The sequence below is a fragment of the Podarcis filfolensis genome, assembly GCF_964270895.1.
Source record: "Podarcis filfolensis genome assembly, chromosome: 8".
NCBI lineage: Eukaryota > Metazoa > Chordata > Lepidosauria > Squamata > Lacertidae > Podarcis > Podarcis filfolensis.
Window position 1 is genome coordinate 38468298 of NC_139611.1, and position 15287 is coordinate 38483584.

A 15287-nucleotide genomic window follows, 5' to 3' on the forward strand; every position below is an offset into this window, starting at 1 on the left:
CCTGAGCGGAATTTCAATGCCCGAGGGAGACCTGACCTCTTTGCTGCAGCAGCGAGATCAGCTTTGCTTTCGCTCCGCGCTTTGCTCGCGCCCGATTTGGCGGAGAGGCGCAAGCCCGAGCTAGCCCCACCCTATCTGCCAACCTCCTCGTCCCTCTCTCTCTCTCTCATTGGCGCGCTCCCCTTTCAATCTGGGCCACAGTTCCTGGATGATTTAAAAGACAGAGAGAGGGAGACATGGCTGCGAGAGGAAGAGGCGAGCAATGTAGCCTTTTCTGCGGCTGCGAGAGCAGCAGCGCTCCTGAGCCCTGCGGTAAGAGCAACAGCAGGGCCCTCGGCGCCTCCTTGGGGAGATGCTCGGGGCGAAGCATGATGGGAAACTCCCGCTGCCTCGAGCCCCTGAGCCCAGCAGCAAACCCGCCTCACCATCGGCTGCCTCCCCCTACCCCGTGATGTTAATTGACTCTCAGCGTGGTTGGGCAGATTTGGGGTGACGACAGAGCTTTGGAAGCGTGGTGGAAAATGTGTGTGTGTATGTATGTGTGTGTATATATGTGTGTGTGAAGGCCGATTCCCATTGGCTGTTTTCTGGGCAGGATATGCGTGTTGCAATCCCTTCCTGGGCACTTTTAAGATTGATGTTTTGTTTTTCCCCACCCACATGCTTACTGGGTTACCCCCCCCCCCCCGCGCACTTCTTTATGCATTGGAGTTGCTGAATTTGAATTCCCCTTTCTGCCTCTTTCACCAACTTCCTTTCCCTATTTTTCTTTGGCTTTGCAGAACAGGCTCAGGTTTAGGACAAGCTAGGAGAACCCACTATTCCCTCCCCCTTTTCTGAAAGGGTCAGATTAATCAACTTTATTAACTGTGCCTATTTACATTATGAGAGTAACCCCTATTGATATCAGAGGGACTTAGTCCCAAGTAAACAGGTCTGGGACTGCACTGTTAATTTCATAACCTAAAAGCAAACTAACACATTACTTAAGTGAAAATGTCATCCTTAACTGCCTAGAATGCTGAAATATTTGTTAAGGACATTTTCTTTTATATGTTTTGGTTTCAAATCTTCTTTTTACGCCTCTAAGGGAAATCCAAAATAGGCTTCAGTCCTATATGCAGTTACCTAGAAGGAAACCAGATAGAACTGGGCTTGCTTGTTAATAGTGCAGTCCTATATATGTGTAGAGGGACGTGGGTGGCACTGTAGTCTAAACCACTGAGCCTAGCACTTGCTGATTGGAAGGTCGGCGGTTCGAATCCCCGTGACGGGGTGAGCTCCCGTTGCTCGGTCCCTGGTCCTGCCAACCTAGCAGTTTGAAAGCACACCAAAAAGTGCAAGGAGATAAATAGGTACCGCTCTGGCGGGAAGGTAAATGGCATTTCCGTGCGCTGCTCTGGTTTCGCCAGAAGCGGCTTAGTCATGCTGGCCACATGACCCGGAAGCTGTACACCGGCTCCCTCGGCCAATAAAGCGAGATGAGTGCTGCAACCCCAGAGTTGTCCACGACTGGACCTAATGGACAGGGGTCCCTTTACCTTTACTCAGAAGTAAGTATTAAGTTCGATTTACTCTTTGTTAAGTGGCTACAGAATTGGATACAGGATTGCAACTATTTTATATAGATATATAGATAGATGCACACACACACATACATACATATATCTGAAGTCAGGATACATGACCCATTATTCCCCTTTTCTTCTTTAACCTCACAACAACCCTGTGATATAGGTTAGAATGAGAAAGAGAGACTGATCCAAGTCACTCAGTGAAATTTAGCTGAGGGGCAGTTGGATGCTGGGCCTTGAATAAACATGCCTCAGATTGGAAATTAGGAAATTAGTCTTCAGCGCAATTCTTTTTTTAAAAAAATAGTATAAATTGGTTTAATTTTTAAGTGGAAAAAACTATTTAAATATATATATATTATTCTTTGTGTGTTCCAGTTTACTCATTGCCCTCTTCTCCCAAACTGATACTTTGGTTAAACTCTTATTACATGACTTATGCAAAAACAAGACTCACTGTGTTCAGTGCTGTTTATTCCTATAAACAGCACTGGATTGCAGTCTTATCTATAGCTAATTCTGTGTGTGTATGTGTGTCTAGATCTCTGGCCCCTGCTAAATTTATTCTCCTTAAAATTGTATTACTCTCATAAAAAATTCTGTTTGTGCTAGTGGAAAGGCTGTGCCATGATTCCAAGGAATGATGTCAGGAATGAATGCACCCTCTTCTCTGGCAGTTGAAATATTCTGCAAAGGGGGAGGGAATGAATTGCCTGCCAAATAATGGCTGCCTTGGAAGGTGGTGGACTGTCCTTGGTTAAAGGATTTTAAGCAGAGGCTGGATTGCTACCTATTGCAGATGCTATAGCAGCAGATTTCTTGCATTGGCAAGTGGATGGCCTAGTTGACCTTTGTGGTTCTTTCTAACTTTATGATGGGGAAACCTTTTGGGAGCCTCCTGATTATGGCTAACCTGTCAATGAAATCTATGAGACTTTTGGTACAATAGGAGACTACCTACTGCATAGTAAAGGACCATAGCATTGCACTATAAATTGATTGAGCTGATGTCCTAAGATTGCAAAACTTTTTATATCCTTAAAAACAATTTCATTTTCTCTTCTTTATTGCACTGAAGAGGATGCCTTTTTAAGATGGCATTTGCAGCCTGCAGTTTTAAACAACATTATCTGTTTAAAAAACAACATTGGAGGTAAAATTTTATCTGATTAAAAAGTGTTTCTTTATTCAATGGAGGTTTCAATCCTATACCCACATCCCATTGAACTCAGTGGAGCTTGCTCCTGGGTAGGGCCCCACCCACTTTTCAGTTGGGCCCCACCCACTATTGGAATTCTGTGTGGCCCTCAGCCCCAAAAAGGGTTTCCCACTCCTGATCTAAGCAATTGACTAAAGCTAAAATTTAAACTTGTTGACTGTATTCTAGGCCCTCTTGATTAGAATTCATATTGCTTTCTCTTTCAAAGGTGACTGGGTTGTTAATTTGTTTTATATTTTCCACACTCATAGGATTGCAAGAAGCTGCACAATGATGGAAGGAACAAGACAAGCAAGGATTTCTCGCCCACACAAAATAAGCGAATCCTCAAAGGTCTGTGACTTTTTGCACGTATTGCTTGTTACATTGGCAGACTGGAACTTCTCCCATGGATACGGGAGACTTTCATTTCTCTGTATAATACCCCAGAATTAACACCCATTTTACATGTGGAATGTAGTAGTTTTCAAATAATATATGAAAAGAACCTCTCCTGTTTTCCACATGTGCTGATTTATTCGCAGGTCTCTTGCCCAAGAAAAAGAAACAGGGATGGTTGCTTTTAGAAGTTGCTTTGTTCCAAAAATGTCTAACCCTAGTTCATTGCTGTTTCCAATGAGGAGACCACTGTCTCTTAGGAAGCTGCTATATATTGAGTCAGACCATTCATCCATCTGGCTTACTGCAGTTATTATTAGCTGGCAGCAGCTCTCCAAGGTTTTAGACAGGGTCCTCACCCAGCTCTACTTGGAGATGCCAGGGACATTCTGCTTGAAAAGCAGGTGCTCCCCTTCTGAACTAAGACCCTTCCCAAGAGACATAGGAAGCTGCCATATTGGTCAAACCATTGGTCTGTGTACAGAGTTTTCTCCCAGTTCTACCTGGAGAAGCTGTGTATTGAACCAGGGACTTTCTGCATGCATAGCATCCACTCTGAGATGTAGCTCTCCTGAACTGCCCAGGAGAGGGGCAAACGGCCAACCTGTGACTACAGGGCTTTGTGTGACCCCCTGCCTAATTCCAGGCATATACCAGGAAGGTGGCGGCCAGTTAAGATCATCACTACCCAGCATTTTCTCTCTCCTAAGATAACTCCATACTGTATTTGCTTTCTCTCCTCCCTTCCTCTTGATTCTCCCATAAGAAAGAGAAGGAAGGGTGGTGGTCTTCTTAAGAGATAAACAGTGAGAGTGTGAGGTGGCTCTGAAACCACTCTCTGTGCTGCCATGTTGCTCCCAAAAGATGACCTCCGAGGGAGCGTGGCCCTCTGCCAGATAAATTCATAGATTTATTACCCCTCAGGTGAATAGCAATTTGACATCCATTCTCTTCCTTTCAGGTATACAAATGGGCTGACCACTCCAGCCTAGTTCTTCAGAGCTTGAACGAACAGAGGCAACGGGGCCTCTTCTGTGACGTCGTTCTGGTTGCGGATGAGCAGAGGGTCCCCGCCCATCGGAACATTTTAGCGGTCTGCAGTGATTATTTCAACTCAATGTTCACTATTGGGATGCGGGAAGCCTACCAGAAAGAGGTGGAGCTCTTTGGAGCATCCTATGTTGGGCTCAAAGCCATTGTGGACTTCCTGTATGGGAGTGAGCTCTCCCTCGATGGTGGCAACATCGATTACATTTTGGAAACTGCCCACCTGCTGCAGATCTGGAAGGTGGTTGACTTCTGTTGCGAGTACCTGGAGAATGAGGTCAACGAGGAGAACTACTTGTACCTGCAGGAGCTGGCCTCTCTCTACAACCTCAGGCGCCTGGACTTGTACATTGATTCCTTCATCTTGAGGAACTTTGGTACGCTGTCTTTCACGCCACACTTCCTGCAGAACATTTCCATCCAGAAGTTGTGCCAGTACCTGGGCAGTGATGACGTCCAGCAGGAATGTGAGCACGACTTGCTGCAGGCCGCGTTGCAGTGGCTGACGCAGTCCCCAGAGAAGGAGAGGGAGGCCTACTCCGTCTTGGAAAACATCCATTTCCCCTTGATACCAAAGAGCGACCTGCTGCACCGCGTCAAGCCGGCCGTCTGCTCCCTCCTCTCAAAAGAAACCAACTGTGAGACCTTCGTCGAAGAGGCGGTCCACTACCACAACAACGTCGCGGCTCAGCCGGTCCTTCAGAACAAGCGGACCGCTCTCCGCACGAGTGAAGAAAAGCTCCTCTTCGTCGGCGGGGAGGTGTCGGAAAATTGCTTGGAGCTGAGTGACGACACCTGCTTCCTGGACACCAAAACGGGACAGTGGGTGAGGGAAACACCGCTCCCTGCTCCGCGGAGCCACCACTGCGTTGCAGTGCTCGGAGGGTTCATCTTCATTGCCGGAGGAAGCTTTTCACGTGATAATGGTGGGGATGCCGCCTCCAATCTTCTATATAGGTATGACCCTCGGTGTAACCACTGGATAAAGGTGAGGCTTCAGCTGCAATGGGCACATATATGTTCTTGTAAAATTTTATGCTTTTAGCAGAAGGTAAAAGACTTCTTAAAACATGAAAACCAAGGAGTGCAGCCATCTGTGCAGCAATGCTTATGCTGTGAACTGCGGAATCTGGTTTCCATATTGCAATATATCATGCCCCTCCAGATTCAATGGAGGCGGGGGGAGCAGTTTCTTAGCGTTCATGGTGGTGTGTAGAAAACTGAGAAAATGAGGCACTGTTCTCTAAGAAAGGTTAGAAATTGGGGCGAGGGGTGGTGTTAGAGCTTTGATAGGCAGAGAGTGCGTTGTATGGCTTGTGAGTTTGGATAGAGGTAGACTTTACTTGTTGCAAGCACATGCACAGAGATGTTTTGGAGTAAGAAAATAACAAAGCAGTTTATTATAGGAAGTAAGTAACTCAAAGAGCTTGGAAGGCCCTGAGTACTGAAAAGATTGTGTTCCCCCTCCTAGTTAATTCAAAATACTAAACCACAAAATAAAAAATATATATTTCAAAATGAAGCAAAACTTACATTGTATATTAAATTAAAATAGATTCTTTCTAGAGTTTTTCAGTACAAAATTCTGAATAAATTCATCAAAGCTTTTTTAATTTTTTTAAATACAAGTGTCAAATTCTTCCTCCTCGATGGTTCCAACAGTCTCTCCCCTGTAGCAAGTCACTTCTGTTTTACTAACTCCTTGATTTCCTGTTCTCATCAAGAGAGACGTTCGAGTGAGGATGGGGTTTGGCTGCCTCTCTGTAAATGGATACATCTGTTATTGAATTAATCAGGCTTCCTGAAGATATCTTTCTTCTGATATGGTTAGAATAGCCTAATCTAGAAATGACCAACTCCTTTATCTTGCATTGTTGTGAGCCAATCTGTTTTCTAGACTATTGTCTGGCCATCAAAAATATAAGTTAATTTCGAATATGCAGGAAATGATAAAAATAAATTTAAGGAACCTCAGAAAAAGGAGGAAGGAAGTCAAGTATTGGAATGTTAAAATGACTGTAAAACTATTGAAATGAATATAACTGAAAATCATAAATAAAAAAATGATACATACATACATACGTGTGGGTGTGTCTATATATGACTATTCAGGTATGTTGTGGGGCTTCCTTTTCTTTCACAGCTTGCTTCCATGAGGCAGCGTCGTGTGGACTTCTATCTGGCTGCCATCAAGGGCATGCTAGTGGCTGTCGGTGGAAGGAACGAAAATGGAGCGCTTTCATCTGTTGAGATCTACAGCCCGGAGAAAGATGCATGGACCTATGTAGCAGGCTTGCCAAGGTAACCTGGATCAGGATCTGGAGACAATCATTCACATGGGGGTGTATATATGAACCTCAGGTCTGGGGGGCCAGATCTGGCCTCCAAGCCTCTTTTATCAATCCTCCCCAAGCCATGACCCTGCTTTGCAGTTGTCAAGTATGTGTATAGTGTCTGTGTGTTTCACCTCTTCCCATGGCCGGAAGGAGCAGGTGAGCACTGGAAGGCTTTCCAGAAGGGAATGGGGTCTCAGGCTGAAGATTATTCCCCACCCTTGTTTTATTTTGGCTTTCACTCAATCCAGCACCCTCTGTATGTTCTTGGAGTATAACTGCCATCCTCCCTGGCCGCTGGTCATGTTGGCTGGGGCTGGTGGAAGTTGGGAGTCCAACAAGGTACCAGGTTGTAGAGGGCTGTTTTATGTTGCAAAAAGAACAATGTGAGTTTCCTGGGGAAAGTTGCAAAATTAAGTGGTTTGCTTTTTGCCTCTTACTCTTTGTGGTGGAAATTCAAAGGAAAAGCTGTAAGGATCCTCAGACTGTCCAGGGGCAAAGTGGAATTTGATCTCTTGGCTTGCAGAACTCAGCAGTAACCGGGAGTCATGGCAGTGGAGTCCAGCAGAGACTGGGACACTGAATCGGGTCCATGGCACATGGCACACAAGAGAAGCAGAGTTTTTCGTCTGTATTTCCTCAAACAAAGGGGGCATTGCATAGGGGTTGTGGACAGTAAGCAGAGGCTCAGAAAGCCTCAGGTCACCTCCAGCAAATTGCTGGAGGGTAAATTGCTCACTAGGAGCTCTACTTGGTGCTGAGAGCCAAGAGCCTAGGAGAGGTGCATGGGAGGCTGAGGTTGAAAAGACTTCACTTCACCTCCAGCCTTCATAGGAGAAAGTGGGTCACTAGGAGCTCTCCTTGGTGCTGAAAGCAAATGTCCTGCCTTTCTGCATTGTGTGGGCCCCTATTCAGGACCAGAACACCATTAGTGTTGTATCCTGTAGGCTATTATTATTACCTCTCCCACCACTATTACTATTATGATAACAGTACTTTAAAGTTTAGTGGGATTTCTAAAATATTCATCTTGTTTGAAAGGGCTTCCCCACAACTGATTATATCTTTTCCCCTCCCCCTTTATTTCTGTCCTAGGTTTACTTATGGCCATGCTGGCGCAGCCCACAATGATTTGGTTTATATATCAGGAGGCCACGATTACCAAATCGGCCCCTATCGCAAAAATCTGCTCTGCTACGATTATCGCACTGATGTGTGGGAAGAGAAGAGGCCGATGATCACCGCCCGTGGCTGGCACAGCATGTGCACCTTGGAAGATGACATTTACTCCATTGGCGGCAGTGACGATTACCTCGAAACGATGACCCGCTTTGACATTTTGGCTGTGGAGTCTTACAGCCCACAGTGCAATCAGTGGACCAGAGTGGCACCCTTGTTGCAAGCCAACAGTGAATCTGGAGTGGCCATGTGGGAAGGCAAGATCTACATACTTGGTGGTTATAGCTGGGAGGACACTGTCTTCTCCAGAACCGTCCAGGTGTACAACAAAGAGAAGAACAAGTGGCAAAAAGGAACTGATCTTCCAAAAGCAATTGCTGGGGTTTCTGCTTGTGTGTGCGCGTTAAAACCAAGATCAGAAGATAAAAAGAAAAGGCCAAAAATGAAACGGCATCAGAATCAAGGGAGATGACAAACTTTTGGGCAGTTCAGCCATGGAGAAAGAATGTGTACCAAACCTCTAATCATATTTTATATAGCATTGTAAGCGGCTTTGGAAACTTCCATAAAACTACAACAAAGGGTTCCTCCCACCCCCTTGTCAGTTGAACTGGGTGATTTCTGATGATGAAATATCTTCATGGCTCCAGGAAAGGCAGTTGAATGTTAATGCCATATTGTTCTTGGACTGTCATGTCATTATTGAACAAAATCCAGTAGAAGAAATGGTAAAATGTATGTAGAAAATGGTGGTTGGGAACATCTGTTTTGAAATCAAAGGAAGGAGACAGGAGTTGAGAGAAAAGCAGGTTGTCCTAAAAAAACTGGAACGGTAATTCAAAGAGTTGTCCTTCAATTCTCACTCATCCAATGTAGCGACAAGATGGGAGGTATGCCTTTAATTGTGGCCAATATGTGTGTTCCCTATTCAGACTGAAGTGTGAGGAAAGCATTGAAGTGAGAGCAAAGTGAGGGTTACTTGTGTTTAAAAATTCAGGTGTGCCGAGTATTAAAAGCTGCATTTGTTAAAGTCTCCCAAGCTTGAATGGGACATTGTTCTGGAGTAAGTAACTGGTATATTCCAGCAACTGGGTCGGTTACCTGAAACAAGGAAACATTGCTTTTGTCTCCTGCTGCATTGAGGCCCTTGTCACTTGTCTTTGGCTTGAATGGTCCATCTGTGTCCATCAGCCAGTATGTTTATTTTATACAAATTTACTACTGTATCATTTTATAAGAACTTAAATGCTGCCATTTGGATGGAGTCTCAATGACATGGTGGGGAAGATTCCCCCTCCCACTCCAGACAATGAAAGTCTGTTTTCTAAGAGTTTTTGAAACCTTTTGTATCATTTTTTAAATGAGACATGTTTTTGCTAATACCTAGCCTGTAACTTGTCACCTGGTGTGTTAATTACTCTTAAAGCTTCCGATGCATATTTATAGTCCTGTCATTTCTGTTTGGGAGTGTGTCACACTGGGGCTTTCCCAGGTGGTGTGGATAACTTTGCTGTGAAATCTTGCCTTGGAAAAAGCAATGACACACCTTTGCATTGTCAGGCGCTAAAGGTAAAGGGACCCCTGACCATTAGGTCCAGTTGTGACCGACTCTGGGGTTGCGGCACTCATCTCACTTTATTGGCCAAGGGAGCCAGCGTACATCTTCCGGGTCATGTGGCCAGCATGACTAAGCCACTTCTGGCGAACCAGAGCAGCGCACGGAAACGCCGTTTACCTTCCCGCTGAAGCTGTACCTGTTTATCTACTTGCACTTGGACGTGCTTTTGAACTGCTAGGTTGGCAGGAGCAGGGACCGAGCAATGGGAACTCACCCCGTTGTGGGGATTTGAACCGCCGACCCTTCTGATTGCCAAGTCCTAGGCTCTGCGGTTTAACCCACAGCTCCACCAGTGACTACCATTCTTCTAAAACAAGACCAGCTTGCCAACCTAACTGAAGGCAAATGCGCTATCAAATACCTTTCTAAGTAACAGTACTTTCACAAGTCCTAATTACATAAGAGCATATGCAGAGCCTGCAGAATCAGGCCAACAACCCTTCTAGTCCAGCATCCTGTTCTCATAGTGGCCAACCAGATGCCTGTAGAAAACGTGCAAGCAGGACCAGAGCGCAAGAGCATTGTCCCCTCCTGTAGCTTCCAGCAACTGGTATTCAGAAATATTATTGCCTACAACCATTGAGGCAGAGCTGAGCCATCACGGCTAGCAGCCTTCAGTAGCTTTGCCTTCCATAAATTTGTTCATTCCACTTCTAAAGTTATATAGGTTGGTGGCCATCACTGCCTCTTGTGGCAGTGAGTTCCATAGTTTAACTATGTGCTGCGAGAAGTACTCCCTTTTATCTGTCCTGAATCTCCCAACATTGGATCCCTATGAGTTCTAGTGTTAGGACAGAGAAAGAAAACCTTTTCTCCATCCACTTTTTTGAGCCCACCCAGAGTCAAATATGTCTATACCCTAAAGCAGGCATGTCTTAACAGGTCGATAATGATCTACTGGTAGATTGTGGGGTGTTCCTGGTAGATCCTGGTTGATCTCTGGCCCCTCAGTGATCTCGTTACAAAAAAGCAAAAAAACCAACAACTTTGGCTTACTAAAAAAAGCTCCACAGCTTTGGGTAGATCACTGCCAGTTTTTTTTATACTGTGAGTAGATTGCACTCTATTGGGAGTTGGACGTCCCTGCCCTAAAGTATTGCCAGATTTCGCCTCGTTTTGCAATAGCCTCTGCCATATGTAAATCTGTGTCACTCAATTTGCTAATAGGGCTAGTCACATTCTCAGCTCTGGAGATCTCCCCATCCCTGATGCACATAACTCAAGTTACAGCTGCCTAATTTTTTATTTTTTTTAATCCAATATGGGAACCAAGATTGGCATTCCAGCTGCTGATGGAAATGAGAGGCATGGAAACAACTGTGATTGGAGTGATGGAGCCTTGGGGAACCAATCAGAGGGAGCTTCTGTGGGAGTTGTAGCAAGAAACAAATCTGAAGCCAAGCTTGTTTTTCCTTCATTGTCAGATGTCATTTCCCCGCTCCTTTAAGGAGGACTTTGCAACCACAGAACTGCTTAACTCTACGGCCAAACTCAACCAGCCCCCAGAGTTGTGGGAGATCTTTTTGTCATCACCAGTAATGTATGATGGTCATGGTGCATGATTCAAAGACCTGTCCATGCCATGCACAGGATATGGTTTTAATCACTGCCAAATTTGGGTGATGTGCTAATAGAGCTGATTACCATACCTATATAGATCAACATGACTACTTCACCCAGTGTTGGGAATCAAGATGGGTAGGGTTTTTCCATGGCTGCTGAACAATAAATTGAATGGCTGAAGTATTTACTTGTTAAGGAAAGGATGAAGAACCAAGACCATTTAGATCAGGGGTAAGTTATCTCTGACCTGCAGACATAATTAGAGCTGTGAGGCATCTGCAATGGGCTCGGAAGGCCATTTCAGTCAAACCACACCAACCTGGCTCAGCTGAAAGGTTTGCAGGCACCTGATTGAGGATGTCTGCAAAGCCCTGTGCAAAGTCCTCCATGAGCCCCGATGATCCATCAGGTCTGATGGAGTGCTTTAAAAGGCACTTGCAGGCTATGCATTTGCCTGCACAGTTTGCTTTCAACCATGGGGGCAAAAAAGTATTGCCTGACACCAGGGGATTTATAGGTGTGCAGCTCTACCCACCTGTGAAATTTGGCCTGCAGGGTGGGTGTAGCAGATAACTACCAGGCCTGTTGGGCAGATCCAGTTGCCCCTCCCCCCTTGCTCCATATGCTGTGGGATCCCATCAGTGTGGCCAGGAAGGGAGTTGTAGTCTGAACACCTGGAGGTTGCTAGGTTTCCATTCCCGAGTTAAGAGAGTTATTCCTGTTTCTCAGACCTGGAAGGGCTACTTGGAAGGAGCGACTGAAAATAAATACAAAGCATAACTTAGTGCTTCTGATTCTCTAAAGATGTGTTCACCCCATGAAAAAGCTTCATTTTAAAAATAAAAAATAAGGAATTCTGTCATTAAAAGACATACCAAGTTATCTGTAGGAGAGAAATATCTGATAACTAATTCATGTACTAGAATGTGTTTAATATAGCTGGAGTTGAATACATTTATAAACCTAGTATAAACACTAAACATGGGCTGACTCCGATTTCTTCTCCGCTTTCCATTTGGGCATGTTTTAATTCTACAAGTTTGTGAACCAACTTCACAAACCATTTCCAAAGAAGAAGTGGTTATGCCATGTAGTCATAAATTTTGAATTCATTGCCCTTTGAAGACGACACGCATGTCAGCACTGCATCAGAAGAGGCCTGCCAGATCAGACCAAAGGTTTATGTTCTGTGAGCATAACAGAAAAACGGGAATGTTTACAAGGTGCACCTACTGGTGAAAAAGAAGCTGGAGCTGGCCTAACTTATACCAAAAATTACAAGTATATTTAGTGTTTTCCCTAGGAACTGAAATTAGGAGGGTAGGGGTGGGCAGGTGTTTGAATTTTCAGGAGGTAGCGGTGAGGGGAAGATCTCTTTGATCCACTCTCTCTGTGGCTCAAACCCAACAGTCTCTTAGCAAAGGATTTTAAACAAAGCCAAGTTTCAGTTGCATAAGTCTTGGTTTGCTGCTCAGGATTTTACAAAGTGTTTTTTGAAGTCACCAAATGGCGCAATATATTGGATTCCTAGCAATATTTTGGGAAGGTTTGCAAGAGAGCATGCCTTGTTTCATTTAGACCAAGAGAGCATGCCTTGTTTCATGCCTTGTTTCCTTCTGCTGCTGGCAACACCATGCAGCAAATTGGCGAAACCGGGCTGTCCACATACACCTGTCAATGTTCTTGTTTGATACACACAAACCATTTTCTGAAGTTCAACCTGGAGTATGCCCTGCAAGTCGGGCTGTGACACTGGACACCCATTTGCAGATTGCTGTTAACAGGTGTTGCTTGTCAATATACACAAGAAGCATCCAGTTCATTTGTCATCTTTGCCCTGGGTTTTCCTGTAGACCATCTCTCGGAAGCTTGCCAGAATCTTGTTCTCCCTCTTCCGCCTCTCCTCCTGGTTGAAAGACGCCAGGGCCCTCTTTTCATCTGCACTGTAGATCTGGTTCTCCTTCCGCAGACGCACAGCTTCCATTCTCCGGTGCCTGCTGCCGCTCATCACGTAGCCAGACTTCTCAAATGACGCAATCTCTTCGCTGGTTAGGCCAATCTCACCTCTCCTAGGGATGCGTTTCCCAGCTTTTACATACTCGGCCATGGCAGCGCCTTCGCCGGGGAGTAAAGCGTGCCCATAGTTCAAGGGTCGGTCCTCTTGAGAGGCATGGGTAATGGGAGCTTCTGGTCCTATGAAACCCTCCCCATCTGCATTTCTAACTCTCTCAGTCCAGAGATCCCCCTCTTGCTGTTGGTCACCATCGGAGTCTTCGCTGCTGCTCACCTCCCTGCTTTTCTTACTCTTTCTTTTCTTGGACTTCTTTTTCCTATGCTTCTTTTTCCTCTTCTTGGCTTTCTTTCCCCCCTCCTCACGTGAAGCAGCCTTTCTCTTCTTCCTCTTCTTTTTCTTCCTCTGCTCCTCTTCTGAGCCGGAACCAGAGGAGCTGCTCTTTTTAGATGCACCCCCCTCTTCTTCTGCAGGGGTGTGCTCATCAGAGTCCCGGTCGGGAACTTTGGGCGAGACCCCCCAAACTTCATGTGCTCCAAGCTCACCTATTCTCTCTCTCTCGTTTAGTCGCCTCTGTCTCAGCGACTCTTCCTGCTCCTTGCCGTAGTGCTCGGAGCCCGGCCGGGGCCCGAAGGGGTGAGGGGGCCCGGGGCGCTGACGAAACCCGCCGCTGCTGCCGCGATCGTGGGACCGGGACCGGGCGCGGGAACTCTTGCAGCGGCTGGACCTGGGCGGGGACGGGCTGGTCGAGCTGCCGCTCCGCTCCCGCCACGAGGGCGGCGTCTCCACTGGACTCCGCGAGCGGGACACGGGCGCCATGGTCTCGGCGGAAGTGCCTCCGCTGCGTCGAGGGGCGGAAGCGGAGCCTCAGGATTGCCGTTTGCACACCTTTATTAATGGAGAAGGAGCCTTTCCTAGGGAGCGGCCCCCCTTTTCGCCTTCTCTTCTCCCTAGCCCTCCATAAAAAGGGAGGAATCCACAGATGTGCTCCACCGAGGGTACGAACAATCCATTGCAACACAGCTTGGCCCCTCCCACAAATTATAGTGTTTTTAATACATTTCTCACTGTTGTTTTTGGGGAGTTCCCTTTAATAAAGCCAGCCAGGCTGTCTCTGTTGCTAATTGCACCATTCTGGGGAGGCCTAGCCCCTGTTTTCTTTCCGAATCCTTTGTAGCTGGAGCACATGACATGGTTAAGAAAATCACCTTTCAATTTAGGCACCCTGTATCACACCCGCTTTCTAACAGGCATTTAATGTTTTTCACCTGGAACAAAATATATAACTTAAAATAAATGGGTTTCCCTCCCCTAACTTCGCTCCCCACCCATGCAAGGATTTGACTGGTAATAACTCTGCCCCCCAGGACCCCTGGGAATGGGACGTTGTGTTTGGTGCAATAAACACAAAAAACTGTAATAATAATGTAAACATGCAGACATCTGGACTGCCTTGATATTTACCTCTGATCAATGAAGTTTCAGTTTCCCCAACTGAACAGGTAGCCTGGGAGTTTTCATTTGGCAGGATGCCACAGTGCTTAAGAGCGCTTTCAACCAGTACTGTTTCTTGTGTAGGTTGCACCCTTCTTGAGAACTTGAAATATTGATCTGTGCTTTATAAACTGCAGGTTTGACTACTGTTAAATACACCCTGTGGTGCTTCCCTTGAAGACTTTTGGGAGGTTTTACCTAGTAGTGCAGGGGTTCCCCAATTGTGGTGTGTGAACATCAATTCATGTGGTCTGCGGTGCTGCTGGGTATCTGGGTTTGAGGCCAAAGATGGGAGATGGCACATCCATTGCAGTCAAAGATTCATGTTGCTTTTTAATTATATATCCATTGCTTTTATTACTTACATTGTATTACATTGTATTACATTGTACATTGTATTACAGTTTGAATTTTATGCGACTCTTCCTCTGAGAAGCCTGGTGTGTGATTCTCCCTCTCATTTTAACAACCCTGTGAAAGGGTAGGTGGCTCAAGATCAACCAGTATGTTTCATGGCAAGTGGGAATTTGAACCCAGGTTTCCTTCACCCACACTAGTTGTAGCAGTAGCCTGCTTGCAGCACAGAATCAGTAGAACAATGGTTGCTTTTACAGCAATTTTTTTGAGGAATTGCAATATATGTGACCACCGCGCCCCATGACAAACCAATTTCCTCCAAACGTATTGCCCATTTATAGAACTAGGATCCATAAATCTGCCGCTTGCTGCACCTGTTGGATTAGTTTTGTTTCGGTTGCGTGTATATATATTATTATAACTGAAGATATAATTGCAAGATAAGAACAAGAAAAAGCACCATCCACAACCGTCAGTGTTGCTTTCCTGCTCATTCATTCACATTCCGCCCACT

General features: G+C 45.7%; 2 protein-coding genes across 2 annotated transcripts; one reads left to right on the plus strand and one right to left on the minus strand.

The window, feature by feature from the left end:
• Window positions 1–184: 184 nt before the first annotated feature.
• Window positions 185–9169, plus strand: KLHL36 (kelch like family member 36). The gene is made up of 5 exons (XM_083626268.1): window positions 185–312; window positions 3045–3126; window positions 4133–5206; window positions 6362–6519; window positions 7647–9169. The coding sequence occupies exons 2-5, from the start codon at window positions 3064–3066 to the stop codon at window positions 8200–8202; spliced, it is 1851 nt and encodes a 616-aa protein (XP_083482394.1). The 5' UTR covers window positions 185–312; window positions 3045–3063; the 3' UTR covers window positions 8203–9169.
• Window positions 9170–11822: 2653 nt separating this feature from the next.
• On the minus strand, window positions 11823–13963 carry LOC310768358 (NF-kappa-B-activating protein-like). Its single transcript, XM_083626361.1, has one exon. It carries the CDS (start codon window positions 13739–13741, stop codon window positions 12731–12733), a length of 1011 nt encoding a protein of 336 aa, XP_083482487.1. The 5' UTR covers window positions 13742–13963; the 3' UTR covers window positions 11823–12730.
• Between the last annotated feature and the right edge of the window lie 1324 nt (window positions 13964–15287).